General features: G+C 36.6%; 1 protein-coding gene across 1 annotated transcript in view; it reads left to right on the plus strand.

Moving 5' to 3' along the window:
• The window catches only part of pax7b (paired box 7b), a 50,813-nt gene extending 33,866 nt beyond the window's left edge, over positions 1–16,947 (plus strand). Inside the window, 2 exon segments of the mRNA XM_079401355.1 lie at positions 11,248–11,497; positions 14,948–16,947. Coding sequence (XP_079257481.1) covers positions 11,248–11,497; positions 14,948–15,063 — 366 coding nt within the window. The 3' untranslated portion in view covers positions 15,064–16,947.
• The last annotated feature ends 226 nt before the right edge of the window (positions 16,948–17,173 follow it).

Genomic DNA, 17,173 nt, shown 5'->3' on the forward strand with positions numbered 1-17,173 from the left:
TTATTTTGTTTTAATTTTTATTTCATTTTAAAATATAACTATTATGACAGCTTGTGTTGTTTTACAGTAAGAATTATGTTATTCATTCGTTTTATTCTGAATAAAAAAATTCAATGCAGAGTAAATATGTATTTTATTTAACAAAATTTTATTTTACTTTATTTTATTTTATTTTATTTTTCAGATATAGTATAAAGTCTACAGGGTCACTGAGTATGAACAGCAAAACTTTTATGAACAATTATGAACCTGCTGAAAACACCACGGGTTGGGGGGCTGGTTTTTGTACACATGCTCCCTGTTAGTTCCAGATGCCAGTCTGACAGGTGTGAAGTTATGATTAATACTACAGCCTCGCAAAACTAAAGCTGCCAATCACCCTGCCTGCCCCCTCCACAGTTTATGACAGACTTTTGTAAGCTTGTATTATTGTTTTGGATTTTGTATGTAAAGCTACAATAGTTTTACAGTTTCTGTGATGTGGTTTTACAACATCTCTGAGGTTTCCCCCCTCCTCCCTTTCCTTCACGCTCGCTCACTGTCCTTAGGGCTGGAGTCCCCAGCTGGCTGACACTAACTGCCCTGCTCTCTCCTCTCAGACTCCAGCTGAGAGCTATTTCACTATTTATTTACATGTAATTATCCCTATAAAATGCAGATATTAACACTGTCAAGAACAATTTGACTTGACATTCTTCACTAGGCCTGCTCCCTGCTGTTTTTAGCAAACAAACACCCCCTCCTCCCACCTCCTACGCCAGCTCTCCACCTTGCATTATTCTTGGACGCCGTTAGCTGCTGCCGAGCCGTTCCTTCTGAAATCATTTAAGGCAGACGTTTAATTTGGCAGAAGCGGAGGCGGCGGCAGCGCGAGGCGTGAAAAGACCGGCGGGTGGGATGAGAGGTCAGAGGGGGATGTTTTTTTCCTTGTGACTGAATCTATCTCACACATCCGCAAACACTGAATAAAATAATCAGATTGCACCTCACACTTTTTCCTATATCAGCTCAATAGGACGCATTAACCTTTGGTTAACTCCAGGCCTTGTAGCACTTTGGGACATTTAGGATCCAGTGGTACTGAAAAGCCTTGTCTGTATTACACTAGAGCAGACTAGCAGTGATTGGAATGCAAGAACTTCTAGAAAAAAATGTTTTAAGAAGCGCTTTTTGAAGATAAAAACAAAGTGTCATAGCGACACTGGGCAGCTAACCAGACAAGGCTTTATTTATATGTAAATATAGATAGAAAAGACTATCTATCCATCCATGCATCTGCTAGATTCAAAAAATGCATATGAATAAAAAAGGCTACTTATTTTTGCATTGTATTTATTTATAATTAATTTAAAATAAATAGGTCTTGTTTGCAAAAAAATTACTTTTGTTAAATAAATATTTTGAGAAATTAGTTTTTATTTATTATATATGTGCTCTGTACTTTGCCATAATATAATATACAGAGTTTACTTTTAAATTTCTGTGCTGATTTGGGTAGACAATATGTGCAATTTTGTAGTCTTTTGCAGAGGTAAAATGAGTTAAAAAGAGATGTAAATAGTACTTTCTCATTTGTAGCAAACTGTGCAATCCTGTAAAATATTTAATATTTAGAAATATTTAGGTGAATGATGTGTACACATAAAAAAGAAATGCATAGAAACAATTTTCACTCAGAAATTGCTAGTAAATTTCGCAAACACTATCAAAGAAATGGCAAGTAACACACTGAATTAAACGTGAAATGTAGAAAAAAGTAAAAAATCTTGAATATTGCTTTCTTGTAAAACATATTCCATTATTTATTTATTTTTGTAATTTTTTGTTAAAATTATGTGTAGAACAATTTGTTATGGGGTTATAATTGTAGAATTTTTTTACAAAAGTTATATAGCTTTCAGCTATTCGTCATGTTAATTTTTCATATTTGTGTTATTTATTGACATCTGTCAGTGTACAGTAAGTGATTTTTCTCTTTCACTCATCACATTGATTCCCATCATGCATTATCAGAGCTCTTGGTTACTACACAGGGTTAAAAGAGCCATATGCAGAATATTTCCTACAGATAACATGTTGCGAGAAGTGACAGCTTGTCTGGTTGCACGCTAATCGCTCTCATCTGGGCCCAGCTTGTCAATGCCCACTTTCTGTCACTGTCAATCACATGCCTAATTTGAAACAATTAAAGACGCCTCAGCCTCCACTTCCACCCGCTATGACAGTCTGTGCCATCCCCTCTCACAGTCAAACGCTCACCCCCCATCCTCTCTGCTTTTGGCCGACTCTTCTTTTCACTTTCAATTAATGTGCTGTGGCCAATTAGCACAGTGACATCCAGCCAGGAGAGGAAATCATCTATATCATCTGCTCCCTGCCACTAGGGGAGAGAGAGATCCCACGAAGGTCTCGCCGTAAACAGACGGGTCTTCTAATTACCCACCTCTGCCTCTAGCCGTGACAAAACCACTAATTGATTTTATGCAATAGTGTTTATTTCAAAAATAGCCATTTTGTCTCTCGGGTGGGGGTCTGGTTTTGTCACCTTTCAAGGCGACTGGTTCTGCAGTGTGAGTTCATGTACTGTATGCTTGATAGACTCATAGTGTCTCTTCTAGTGATGCGACTAGATAATAGGTGATGAAATTATATTGCATGATTAGCCCCTTGCACTTTTTATGTTGACGCTTTATATTGAAGAATATCACAGAAGAGAGAATGTTATAATAGTTAATGTATGTGAATGGTGAATGCAAAAACATTTTTTTTGAAAGAAATTATTTTTTCTGTTCAGCAAGGGCACATTAAATTAATCAAAAGTACAGTAAAGGTGCATTACATTATTTACATTATTACAAAAATATGTTTTTCAAATAAATACGGTTCTTTCTATTCATCAATGCCCTAAAAACCCTGAAAAATTGTAACCTGGTTTCCATAAAAAATATTAAGCAGCACAAAATTGAATTTTCATGATCAAAAAATTGGCTAATTATAATGATTTCTGAGGAATTATGTGACACTGAAGACTGGAGTTATTTTAAATTGTAATATAATTTCCCATTTTACAGTCATCAGAAATACAGTCTTGTTGAGGATGAGAGACTTCTTATAAAATCTTATTGAATTTTTTTTACAGATCTTACTCTAACCTTCAAACGATACAATGGTGTGAATTTGGGCAGTGAGTAACTTGAAATAAGTATTATTAGTAGTAGTAATATTAGTAATAATTAGTAATAATAATATTGTTATTATTATTAATTATTTATATTTTTATATTTGTAACCCTGGACCACAAAACCAGTCATAAGTGTCAATTTTCTGAATAAATAAGCTTTCCATTGATGTATGCTTTGTTATTATAGGCAATATTTGGCCGAGATACAACTATTTGAAAATCTGGAATTTGTGTAGGGAGTTACTTTGTGAATTTGGGTGCAAAAAAATCTAAATACTGAGAAAATCGTCTTTAAAGTTGTCAAATGAAGTTCTTAGCAATGCATATTACTAATCAAAAATTAAGTTTTGATATATATACGGTAGGAAATGTACAAAATATCTTCATGGAACATGATTTTTACTTAATATCCTAATGATTTTTGGCATAAAAGAAAAATCGATAATTTTGACCCATGCAATGTATTTTTGGCTATTGCTACAAATATACCCCAGCGACTTAAGACTGGTTTTGTGGTCCAGGGTCACATGTTAGAAACTTTATATATTTTTATATTATTTTAAATTATTTGTAGGAGGGAGTAACTTGAAAGTATTATTATTAATAATAAATTATAACAATAATAATATTAATTTCTATTAATTATTATTAATTATTTATATTTTATATATTTTTTATATCATTTTTAATTGCTTTTTATTATTTATATTACATTCTTGTTGCAATTCTGTATGTTGTCACTTGAGGTGCAGAAAGACACACTTTATTTTTAACTAATGAACATCTCAGCATGAGTCATGATTGTATTTCCCAAATCCGTGTAGAATTACATCAGTCATCACAGCATTCTGGAACTACCACGCTCAAATGTCCACATTTCCATTTATGTGTTTTCCTGTTTGCTATCTTGCCTCTTGACATTGTTTGCTAGTTGATTCTGGCATTGTGGGTGTTGGGGTGTTTGAGGATTACGACTTCTCTCTGAAAAGCGACTTTCCGACAAAGAATGGCAGCGCTTCTTTAATTACGGCTGCATTGCATCAGATATTGCCCCTGAAATGTAATGCTGAAGTCGGTGAGTGTTTTTATACTCATGTCACTCAAGAGAACATTGTGCTCTGTTTGCTAATCCCCAAATCCAATATCGTTTTTTTGGAAGCAGTGTCTTTTTTTTTATGTATGTAATGTATTCATACCACATCTATCCCCCTTAACTCGGTTCATTTACTGCAGCTGATCTCTGTAAGTATGATATTAGGACTGGAGGTCTGAGGGTAGGACATGTAACCTTTAGCTGTGCAGAGAGCCTTATGACATCAACCCTTGTAAATCCAGCACCCTGCACAGGTGACATTTTCCCAACATGCTTGTGTATATTCCAGTGAAATGAGAGCCGCTCTCTTGCACACCAGCAAATCCAGTCTTGGACAGATTAAGCTGAGTGTGGATGTGTGTAAAATTAGAGATTTTGTGTGTGTGAGTTAGCTGGCCCACAGACACACACTGTCCTCCCAGAGTCTCCACCCACATTTGTCCTACTGCTCTCTCTCTCTCTCTCTCTGTCTCTCTCTCTCTCTCTCTCTCTCTCTCAGAGCAGGTGGACAGACTGTATTGTCAGGGACTCCGAGTGTCTTTTTATGCTATTATAGCTCTCTACAGGGGATTCATCTACAGTTAAACCTACAGCATAATGTTTGTTGTTCTTAAGAGTGTATTTTGGTTTAAATACAACTTATAATATTGACATAAAAACGTGGTAGCATGCTGTTGATTACCATAGAAAACATCTTCCTTTGTCTGTAAAAATAGAAAAACTGATACATATATTATATTATTGTTATATTATTATATTTTATACATGTAATATATATATATATATATATGCTTTATATTAGTATAAAATAAAATGTATAGACTGATTATAATTCTTCATTATTTAATATTATTGGTTATTATTATTATAGTTTATTTGTAGTCAATTGTTGTTACAAAAATGGTGTGGGATTTACTTTGAAACAATTTTTGCAAATAATTACAAAGAAACTGTTTCCTTTGTCTGTAAAAATAGAAAAACTGATAAATTTACATTTATATTATTAAATTTATATTATTATATTTTAAACGTAATATATATATTATAAATGCTCTATATTAGTATATATAATAAAATGTATAGACTGATTATAATTATTCATTATTTAATTGTTTGATTATTATTGTTATTATTATTATTATATTTTTTATTAATATTTGTAGTCATTCATGGTTACAAAAATGGTATAGGATTTACTTTGAAACATTTTTACTGACGAATTGCTATTAAATTTCACAAATAATTACAAAGAAATGTTGAAGGATACTGAAAAAGTATTTTCTTGTACATCTTAAAAATGAATTTTTTGAAGTTGTAAATAAATGTTTAAAAACAAAATAGAAATTTCAGTACTGTGGTTGCTGAGTCAAAGTTATATCAAAGTCTATAGTAACCACTTCTATTTGACTTGGAACATGGGGTTGACCATAAACAATCCTGTAACCTCTAAATTTACAGTAACATTTATACTATTTCTCTAGCAAGTCCTAAAACTCCTGCTTTAATTTGCCTCCTGCCCACCAAATTACAATAGATTGTATTGTGATGTAGTTATTATTGATATCACATTATTAATAAAGAGTGCTATTAAGCCATCTTCTGTATAAGTGTTTAGTTCCAGTTTTGTTGAATTAGCCTCTCGTTTTTTTCCTGTCATCGCATTTCAGTTTTGTTCCAGTTAAGCATGAGCTTCGTTCCATTTCGGCAAGAAAAAAACCAACAAAGAACCAAGTCACGTCAAACATTTACTCAGACAAAAAATATAATTTGACAGTTAAGGAAATTATGGTAGTGTGAAAAGCTTTCCTTTTTATTGCCACTGCGCTGTTTGTTTATCTGAAAGGATGCACATTGTATCAATTTCCAGTCTTACATTTACACTGCTGCAGGCTAGAGGGCTCTGAAGTTGAGAGAATTAATTACTTTTTATTATTATTTATAAAGTAATCTGTCTGTCGGGAGACAGAAAGTGAAACGGAGCGAGAGAGAGAGAGGAGCAAAACGCCTGCAGCTATGTCCTTTAAACTGGATCCTGCCTGGCATTATCTGCACTAGCAGCTCTCTCACAGACCGACAACAAATGAAAGCCTAGATACTGGGGGATGCTTCACAGAATGAAAGAGAGAGAAAGAGAGGAAATAGTTGGGCTGGGGTGGGGGGCTGAGGGCTGTGGGGGTAGGGAGTTACTTTGAAAGGGCTCAAGAAAGTTAAGTGTGTCTCAGCCGGGGTGTTCGCACTGTGTGCTGGTGTGGGTCGGCCTGGATTTGTCCTCTGGTGTTTGTGGGCCTGGAGAGTCGCACTGCCTGGGGATGTTGTTTGTCAGCCAGATTGATTGGCAAATATTCCAGCTTCCTCCCACCAGCCGTATCAGATACAAAAAGGTTACACATGTGGAAAGAATATTGATTTTTACTTAGCAATGGTAGTATGGCAGGAGATAATAGATTACAAGTCTGCATCTGACTGGGCTGTCGACTCTGCTCGGTTGTATTCTTGGGTTATAACTGCAGGCAAGGTTATCCGAGTTTATACATTTTGCCCTTTAACAGAATCTGGCTTATACTAAAAGTTTATGTACACAATTTAAGAAATTCCTACAAAATTCTAATGATGTAGGAAACATTTCTGCAAACCATATATTGCATATTTAACCCTTATGCTTTGAAACAAATAAAAAAAGTACTTTGATAGTTACTTAAAGTCTGCGGGATAAATGCACTATTTTATTTTATTCTGTTTTTGTGTTTCTATTCTATATCTATTTAATTTTTCCCATTTATTACATTTCATTACCCTTCCATTTCATTTTATTTTCTCCTATTTTATTGCATTTTATTTTATCTTTACAAACTGAGTGGCAATGTTATTTTATATGCTAATCATTTAACCTTTATTTATTCTAGAAAATTATGTAATTTTAGTATTTATTTCTCAAATTTTATTTCCCAATTTTTGTTTTCCCCCTTTTTAAATTCCCCCTTTTTCCCCACAGTGTTATTTTCTATACTTATCATTTAACTTATTTTTACGTTTTCCTTTACAAAATCTGTGCTAATCATTTAACCATTATATATTATAGAACATTATGTCATTTTATTATTTTTTTATTTACATAATGAGTGGCCATGTGCTAATAATTTAACCTTTATTTATTCTGGACCATTATTTCATTTTATTAATTATTTCTCTAATTTTACCCCCATTTTTTACATTTTATTTACAAACTGAGTAAAAGTGTTATTTTCTATACTAATTAACTTGCATTTATCCTGAAACTTTCACACTATTATAGTCTCTTAAGAAAAGTGTCTTCTGTTTTCTTAAAAACAATTCAACTTTAGCACAGCGATTCCCATGACAAAAATTGTGGCTGATATGTGATCCCTTTCTAAAACAGAGCCAGACTCTGTCGTTTCTGCCCCTTCTGTTTTGCGGTTGTCCCACTGTGAGTGCAGTAGCCCATGTAAAGAGTTCACAGGCCGTCCTGCTGTTTGTTAGTGTTTGTGTTGTGGCTCCATGTGCACTTTAAGTTGAATGTCCTAATTACAGCTGGCTGGGTGCTGCGGTTTAAGGCAGGCCTCTCTCCACGGTGCGCTGTGCGGCGAGAGGATTGAGCTGACAATAGCCTCACCACGTGCTGCCTCTCGTGATAAAAAGCCAGGCTCTACCTCTCACCGTGCTGGAATATTCTCCGTTTGCCACTTTAATTGATGTCAATAAGGTTATGCTAAATTTGAAGATTTGAATAATTTGTCTTCCAGCACAATAATGGCATCACCCAGGCTACAGGCTGCTTAAGCGCAGGGCTGAATGGAGGTGTCAGGCACCCAGCGCTCTCTGCCCACATTCTGGGCTGACACCCCTTGTGTTGGCGTCCCCCGCTCATCTGATTAAAACACCACTCCTGGGGAGATGCTGAACTTACATAGGCTCAAGCTTTACTATTAACTCAAATTACCTCATATTACAGTGAAACGTCAGTATTTGGGGAATACAGAGGATTACAGATTTTCATGACTTCATTGCGGTTTGCTGGAAATTCTTATTATTCCTAGTTTAAATGGATCAAGGAAAGAGTATTTCGCAAAAATACTTTTTTTGTCATTTTTGGAGCATAAAAAGGTAACTATGGCTAAGTCTTCCAAAGTCAAATAATGACTTTGTGTTGTGATGAACACAATGAAATTTGAGACAATATGCATATCTAGCAAATCCTGCAAAGACTTCAGCTGATGCTAACTTTGGATCGAAATACAAAACAGTCAAAAAATATACGTAAATATAATTACGATTGCAGCCTATCACATATGTTTTGTCTGCTTAACTGAATACATGATGTTAACTAACCATATAATGTATTATATTACTGTTATGCGGACATTATTTTGACACAATCATCGTGGCTAATAATTGAATTCTTCCCAAATGTATCATTAAAACAAACATTTTCTATACAGCTGCTTTGAAACAATATGTATTGTTAATATATGCTGCATATGGTGTAGGTCAGCCATCAGTGTTCGTCTCATGACTTAATGCCATTTCAATATGTTGTCTAACATCTTTAATACTTTGCTATTTAAAGTCACGATGAACTGGAAGTAGCAACATTTCCGTATTGTGTTATATATCCGAGTAAAAAGGATTCTTAAAAAAGACAAAATGTAAGGCGTTGACTTGGGTCTATCCATCAGTTGTTGATTGAATGGAGGCAAATCTGAATGGAAGCTTGCAGTGTATTGTAAGAAAGAGGTGGGTTTATATAAACAAAGTGATTGGAGAAGTCTGGCGTACATCATTAGAATTATGAAGTCAAACATTTTTTGAGGTCAAACTTTTTTTTTTAATGAAATATATGCACTGGTGAATTGTTCACCATAATATCAATAATGTGCATATAGAAAACAGATGAAGTTCGGTTCATGCCATCTTTAACATACCATATATTTAACACAATAGTGCTGCATTCAGTCCTGTGAGCGGCATTTCATTTACTGGCTAGAGCTGAATATAATCAGACCTCAATTAAGCGCCTGTTAAATCTGTCTCCCCTCCAGCTGCCCATTCAGCCCCCTGTCGGGCAGGCGGTTTGCCCCTGACCCATCGCCCCGTGTCCAGGGTCATACACCAGTGCTCAGCGGCATGACAGCCCACCGTGTGCTGCCCCATTAATTAACACATTTCCCTCTCTCTCTCCACCACCTTCATCACAGGAAGTCTGCTTGGCCTGCTCATATCATATATCACATGAGAAGAGGGACTTTCCGCACTCATATAGTCCAACATGCTCCATTTCAAGTGCTGCATATTTTCCTGGAAGCTTCGGGAGGATATTGATCTAAATTCACTTATCTGTTTAGGCCATGCATCTGAGAATGTATGCACACTGGTGGGCCGATGCCTTGTTATAGTACGTTGATTTATTTCCCAACGTGTGGCTGATCATTCTGAAGTCCTCTGTCATCTCCTGGGTTGTATCAGACTTCAACAAATAGCCCATGGATGTTGTTTTGAGTGGTGCATGTGGGCTTGATTTTGCTCGCAGCAGCTCTGTGATGGGCTAATTGGTTTAGCAGGTTGGGTCCTGAGACGGCCAAAGGGCAGTGGGGCGTAGCGAGCCACAACGTGAACCTGATGTTCAGGAGGATGCTTTGTTTCAGTCTGCGGATGGGGAGCATGTGGCAGGCAGAGCAACCTCTGCATGCAGCGTCTCTGACCCTCTTTTTCTCCTTTCACACACTTTTTTTTTCTCTGCCTCCACCCCTTCTATCCGGTTGCTTCACACTGGTTTTGGAACAGCTTTGAATGACTCTGACCTTAACCTGTCACTTATACAATGGTTCAGTTATTATTAATAGTATTTTTTAATGGGGGTTTATGTGTGTACATATATGTAAATTATATATTTTATTTTATTTATTTATTTTTTGCTTTCTGTGGTAATCAACAGCATGACACCATGACTTTGTGTACAGACGGTTTTATGTACAGATTTCTATGAAAAACTATGAAAATACCTGGAAAAATCATTAGAATATTATGAATTATTGTATTATAATTAGGTTTTATTTCATTTTTACTTTAGATAAAATGTGAAGGCTGCAGAAACTAAAGAAAAATGAAATAATATTTGTAAACGGAATTTTTATATTTTATGCATCATTAAGCAGTACATCCGTCTTCAACATTGATCAGCAAATGTGAAAAATCAGTAGATAAGAAAATTAGACTGATTTCTGAAGGATCATGTGACACTGAATACCAGAGTAATGGATTCTGAAAATAAATTACATTTTAACATATTCAAATAAAAAGTAGTTATTTTAAATTGCAAATATATTTCACAATATTACTGTTTTTACTTTTAATCAAATAAATGCAGCCTTGGTGAGCATAAGAATCTTCTTTCAATAAAATCATAATGATTCCAAACATTTTCACCCGTAATGTATATTAAAATATTACTATTATTATTTTTTCCAGAATTTACTGGGTTACATTTGCTGTAAACAATATTACACGAAACAAGGGCAGACCTTGTAGAGTGTCTAATCTCCCAATCTCTGGGGTCATCTAATATGAGTGTTTATTATTTTAATCATTCATGAGGGTTGAGACTCTGGGATGGCTGAAGGCTCCAGATTAAATTCTCCCTGGGAGCTTGTTACGAAGAAAAGCCTCAGGACAGACAACCCTGGCACTCTCTGAACACCCCCTCTACCACCCAGCTCTGCGCTGGTCCCTTCTGTGTCTGTTATTTACCCTGACACTGTTTTCAGCCTAGTAAATGCTCCCTTGAGATGCAGGAAAGGGGTCATTGTGATGATGTTTAACCCCTATCAAGGATGAGGTCTTGAACTTCGCGTGACATGTGGTGACCAACAATGAATCGGGAAACCGATTTACTGCCTATGATGAAGTGGTTTCCATATCTTTTTGCTGATCCTGACTCTAGCTCCTTTCTACCCACCAGGTGATGAGCATCCTCAGCAACCCTAGCGCTGTGGCCCCTCAGCCCCAGCATGAGTTCTCCATCTCCCCCCTGCACAGCGGCCTGGAGGCCTCCAACCCCATCTCAGCCAGCTGCAGCCAGCGCTCTGAGCCTATCAAGACCGCTGACAGCCTTCCCTCCTCCCAGTCCTACTGCCACCCTACATACAGCACCACCAGCTACAGCGTAGACCCGGTCACTGCGGGCTACCAGTACAGTCAGTACGGCCAGAGTAAGTGCCTCTCTTCTTTAGAAAAAAGCAGCTGCTAAATGAGTTAATGTAAAAATGTAACGCTTTCATTGACACCAAACCTGAATTGTGTTCCTTTAAATTCCTAATAGTAATTTATATTTAATATTATAGTGCAGTGGTTCTCAACCAGGGGGCTGCAGCAAACTTCTTCCAAGGGGACCTCAAGATGGCTTAAAATTATTTAAAATAAGACAAAAAGTTTTTAGATAAGCTAAAAGAGTTAAAAACGAGACAAAACCGACATTTATATATGTATTTTATTTAATGTGTTCCCTCAACAACTGTTATATAATTCAAGAACCAGGACCTTCTTTAAAGAAATAGTTCATTTAAAAAAGACATGTATTTCATCCATTTCTCCCCGTGTTTTTAGAAATTTCTATGGAACGCAAAAGAAGAATTTTTAGTTGAACATCCTGGCCACTCATTCCATGTAGTGAAAATCTCTCTCTCTAAAAAAAAGCACCATAAAAGTTGTCAATACAACTTGTGCACTATAATGCACTATATTTTTTAAAGCCATATTAAGTCATATTAATTCATGCACTATAGATCTTAAAAATAACAATAATGAAAAATAACAGATCTTTTGCATCAAATAGCTAGTCCACAAAACGGACCTGAATCTGGCAGATCTAGTTCTTGAGTTTAACTGACTGGCACAAAAAATTAGGTGTAGAAACTATATTTATTTAGAAATTGCTAGTAAATTTCTCAAACAATTACACAGCAAGTAACACATTTACCACTTTTATGATACATTTGTGGAGTCACTTTCTATCATATGAAAAAGAGTACCTGGTTATTCATTAAATGATTTACAATTCAGTTCATTTACATTCCGTTATTTTAGTTGAGTTTAGTACCGAATCCTAACGTCTGAGGGAACTATTTCTTTTAAGTACTCCCCGTGGTGTGAAATCACTGATTTAGCCCACCTGTCTAATATTTCATTGAAATTTGGGAGACAGCTTAAGGGCGCACCTTGTAGAGGTGCGTGTTTTTGCGTGTGTTGGCTGTGACCGTGAGTGTCAGAGAGCAGATTCGCTGTTCCTCTTAAGGAAGGCAGAGATTCAGTCTGAGCGGGATTTAAGGAGTAAACGGGGCTGACAGGAGAGAAAGGCTTCCTGAGGGAGAGAGGTTAAATGAGCTGTGATTACTCTCTCTGCTAGCTGTCAGCACCAGTGTCTCCTGTACAGACAGCTAGCCCACCCACAGGTATGCGGCTGCTACCGTACGTGCCACCGTTCCCTGACAGCTTCCTTTTTGCTCTTGCTTACAGATATTAACGTGCAGCGCTTACTGTCACACTGACAGATGTCTGGCACCGTCCGCGCGCAACCTCACTCTGCCCCGCCTCAACACTTCTGCTAATGATGAATAAAGGAAGCAGAGGTTCAAATAACACCTCCTCGACTGGGATAATCAAAGGACCTCCGACCAAAAACATCAGAGGCTCTTGACATGCCAGCAGCTAATGCCAGCGAGCTAATGCTCACCTTTTTTATATCCATTAATCGCAGACGTCTCCGTCGTGATGCGTTTTGTCATTACTGTTGACAGTTTGATCAAATGATCACTGTGTTTCCCGCTTGTCGGAAAAGGAGTGGCTGTGGTCGCAATGCCAACTCCAAAAACAGTCAAGTAGTGCAAACTCAATCCTGACAGTTTCGAAATGCAAAGCCCTCAGGTTTAACCTCGTCCGCTTGACTGTTTCCACTTCCATTTTTTCCATTTCGGCTTTGAGGATGGGGGTGGGAAATGTCTATGCAAATAATTACCTGAAGGTTACAGCTAGCGCAGTGCTAACTTAATAAGTAAACCAATTCCAGTTGGACTCAGCGAGGGAGGCCTTTTCTGTGGCTAGAGGGGTTAATTGGAGCTTCCCCGTTTTTTTGCACCGCACCATTTCCATCCTGTCCTTGGTTTGTCCTCGCAACCCCAAACGTGATTCACTGTCTTTTTCCACCAATCAAATGTCTTTAATGTCTTTAGCTCATGTATTTAAATTGAAACAGTGTGAGAAGGGAGGCAGATCAATGCTGAGGTCCTGGGTTGCGAGCAGGACTCTGGGTGCCCTCTGACCCTGGATTAGCCCGCAGGATAGAATCGACACGTGCTCCTGATAAAGATCTCCCAGCGAAGCCAGACTCCAGATCAATCCAATGCGAGCCGTGCCCTCAGGTGCTGTGTTAGTCACAGCGTTTTGTGTGCTACACCTATCTGGTGGGAATCTCGCAACTCTTTCTGCCTTCTCTCTTCTCTCTCTCTATTGCATTTCGCGCAGACGTACAGATACATATCTCGATCAACAGTAACAGTTTTCTCAGGCGTAGAAAATCGAGTGGACTCATTATCTAAATCTACTCAGTAGAGCTGAAAAAGTTTTAGCTTCAACTTTTCTTCCCCAACTGATTGTGTTCAAAAGAACTTTAAAAAGGCTTGTATTTATTTATTTATTTAAATCTTGTTTATGCCAATTTGGGTGGCTTTTTTTAGGAAGATGGATGGATGGAATAGATTGGTGTATCACAATATAATGTTATATGATGGGAAGTGTGGAATTTTGAGAAGCAGGATGACAGACATAATGAGGAATGTGCTGAGGAATACTTGCTATGACAGGAGTGAGTGACAGTGGGGAACAGGTGCTCTGTGTCTCTGGAATCAGCAGTGTGTTTGTGAAAGCTCACAGTGATGTGAAGTGTCTGCTCTGAAACTCAACCCAAAACTAAAACCAAAGTAGTATGCCTCTAATAAGGACAAATAAGGCTGTCTAAGTTAAAAATGTAAAAAAGTCACCTTTGTATGCGTTTTGGTTTTTATACATTTAAAAAAAAATAGTTTTTGTTTATTTTGATTTTGATTCAAAGACTATAAAACGTCAAGTGGTATAATCAATTACAAATAAGTTGACCAAGATGAAAATGTAGAAATATAACCTTTGTATTCATGTTTATTTTATACATTTTTTAAAATGAAAATGAACATTTTGCATTTTGATTTAGATTGAAAGGCTCTAAAAAACTGTCAAATGGTGTAACCCTCAAGTAAAAATTTATAAAATATTTCCCAGAACTTAATCTTTTTTTTTTTTTTTAAATCAAGGAGAAAAGTTAATATACAGAAAATAAATATATCTATTTATATATTTTAAAAAATGTACGTTGGTTATACCACACTTATTTCATTAGGCAGACAAAGTTACCAAATATGGATATGTTGCCAAACAATATACTATATTATTAAAAAGTTAATTTTTTAATGAGATTAGAAAAAAAATCTAGCATGTTCACCATAGAACAGGTTTATTCAAGTAACTGTCCGTATGAAGTGCATGTGCTTCAGATCCAGGCAAAAATTGTCACTGATGCATATTATTTGCATATCACTGAGAAATGAATGAATTGTTTTTATCTTCTTGTGTAGCTGCGGTGGATTACCTGGCTAAGAATGTGAGCTTGTCCACACAGAGAAGGATGAAGCTCGGCGAGCACTCGGCTGTGCTCGGACTGCTACAGGTGGAGACGGGACAGGCGTATTGATGGATCTCGAACTGAACATCCACTCATCTGTTTCACCAGCATCCCTCCATGCTTTCTGAAGCACCCACACATGGTCAATCTGACTAGAAGTGAACGAGACCAAGAGAAATGACAAAATCACAGGCAGTCTTAGACTTTCTACCTATAGCAGCGTGAATACAAAAGCCATTCCACATAAAAAAACAGACACTATTGTGCCGCATCTCCTTACTCGTCCCGATCCTTCCTCTCTTTCACAACAAAGAGACCCTTTCAGGGCTTCAGAAAGAAGCCGAGGGAAAATGAGCATCAATTATCTGAGCCCAAATCACTAAAGCCCTGCCCGTCGGCATCCAGTGTTAGCACACATAGGCTACAGCTGCAGCCGCTGGCCATTCCAAACAGTTCGGACCATGTTGTTTATAGAAAATGATGGTATTATAATTATATTTGTTATTATAAATGTGGTTGTTCCTATTGCTGTTGCATTTACTATTGTAATTACTCTTTGTTTACATGTTTCATTTATATTTTTCTCATCTTTAGTTCCTGTTTCTATTTTAACCACAGGGCCTTGCTTTGTAACATTACATTTCTGATGGATATACACAGAGAGATGCTGACATTCCACAAAACCTGGGCTAGTCAATATGTTTCATCTGGGTTGGTGGAGCCTTGATATAGGGCAAAAAATCAGTCGGTGACCTGCTCTATTAGGGTGGAAAGTGTTTTAGGGTTATCAGTGTTATTTATGATGATTTTGTCTTAAAAACTTACACTGTTCTGAAATATGATGACCAAATGATAAAAATGGATTGTTTTCATTCTACTATTTTTTGCATTGAACACAGACTAATTCTTGTCTGCGGTCACTATAATTACCATTATAATGAGCCCTTATGGGCAAATGCCAATTTTAGCATTTTATGGCTTTTGATATACTCTCCCATATGCTTCTCTGCTATTCATGGAAAGTATAGCTTATGATTTATCCAAGAACTTAAAAACAATCAGATATTAGCCACTGAATGGCCGGAGGGCGATTTGTGTATTTATGTTTCAGACGTTTGGAAGAGGATGTACTAAATTGGTAGCACTTTTTTATTCACGAGGAAATTAATTTGTCTCTGTGGTCACTGTAAAATGCACTGTAGAATGGAAATCAGATTTTTCGCATTTTGTAGAGAGAAGTGGACTTTTACTGTAAGTCTTATGCCATATACATAGGTAAAAAGTGTGATGGTCTCTGAATAATTGTCTTGAAGAAAAAATTATTCTCCAAAATATTACATCGAGACGTGGAATAAATGACCACATTTATGGATTCTGTGTTTACATTTAATGTTTGCCACCACGGCTCCGTATTCCACCTTTTCTCAACTGTGTTTTTAACCTCAGAGACAATTTCTGTGGCTAAGATGAACTGAAACTAAACTGTTCTCCAGTGTGCCCTAAAATGCCATAAATATTCAGGACAAGAACTGAAACATGAACACGTGACCATGTGCCAACTTAAGACTGAGGACATTTCCATTTTAACACTTACAATATTTTGTATTAAATGAAAAATATGTTTTTAGTGTGTAGCACTCATTTCTACTGCAAGCATTAATCTACCTTTGGGATATTTGAAGCACTATCCGACTGGGAGATACACCTTTCCCAAATCTCTTTTCAACCTCAGTTGCTCTTTATTCTTTCATTGTTTACCTTTTTGCGCATATGTAATTTTCTTTGATATATTTCCGTTCAGCATGTGTGTATATTATCATGGCATAATTTATTCAGCTGTATGAAATACTAGCGTAGTGGGAACTTGTATTGGCATTTACTACCTTCAGCCTGTTGGTGTCTTTACTGTAGCACTGGCATATCTGTTATGCATTAAAGCTCAAAAAAGTGGACAAAGACACATAGATTGCTTCTTTCTTTATATGGATCATGCAACAGTCAAATATATGCTCATGGGGCATATATCAAGGGTTGAGAACCAGAAGGGCGTAAGTGACATTTTTAGTGAAATGGAGATATATACATCAAATAAAAGCTCTGAGCTTTTTCTACTTTTTCTCATCCATGAGCGTACACATTTGTATTATAAACAATTGATATCAAAGTCAGATCAAACTAT

This window comes from Barbus barbus (genome assembly GCF_936440315.1).
Source record: "Barbus barbus genome assembly, chromosome: 40".
Taxonomy (NCBI): Eukaryota; Metazoa; Chordata; class Actinopteri; order Cypriniformes; family Cyprinidae; genus Barbus; species Barbus barbus.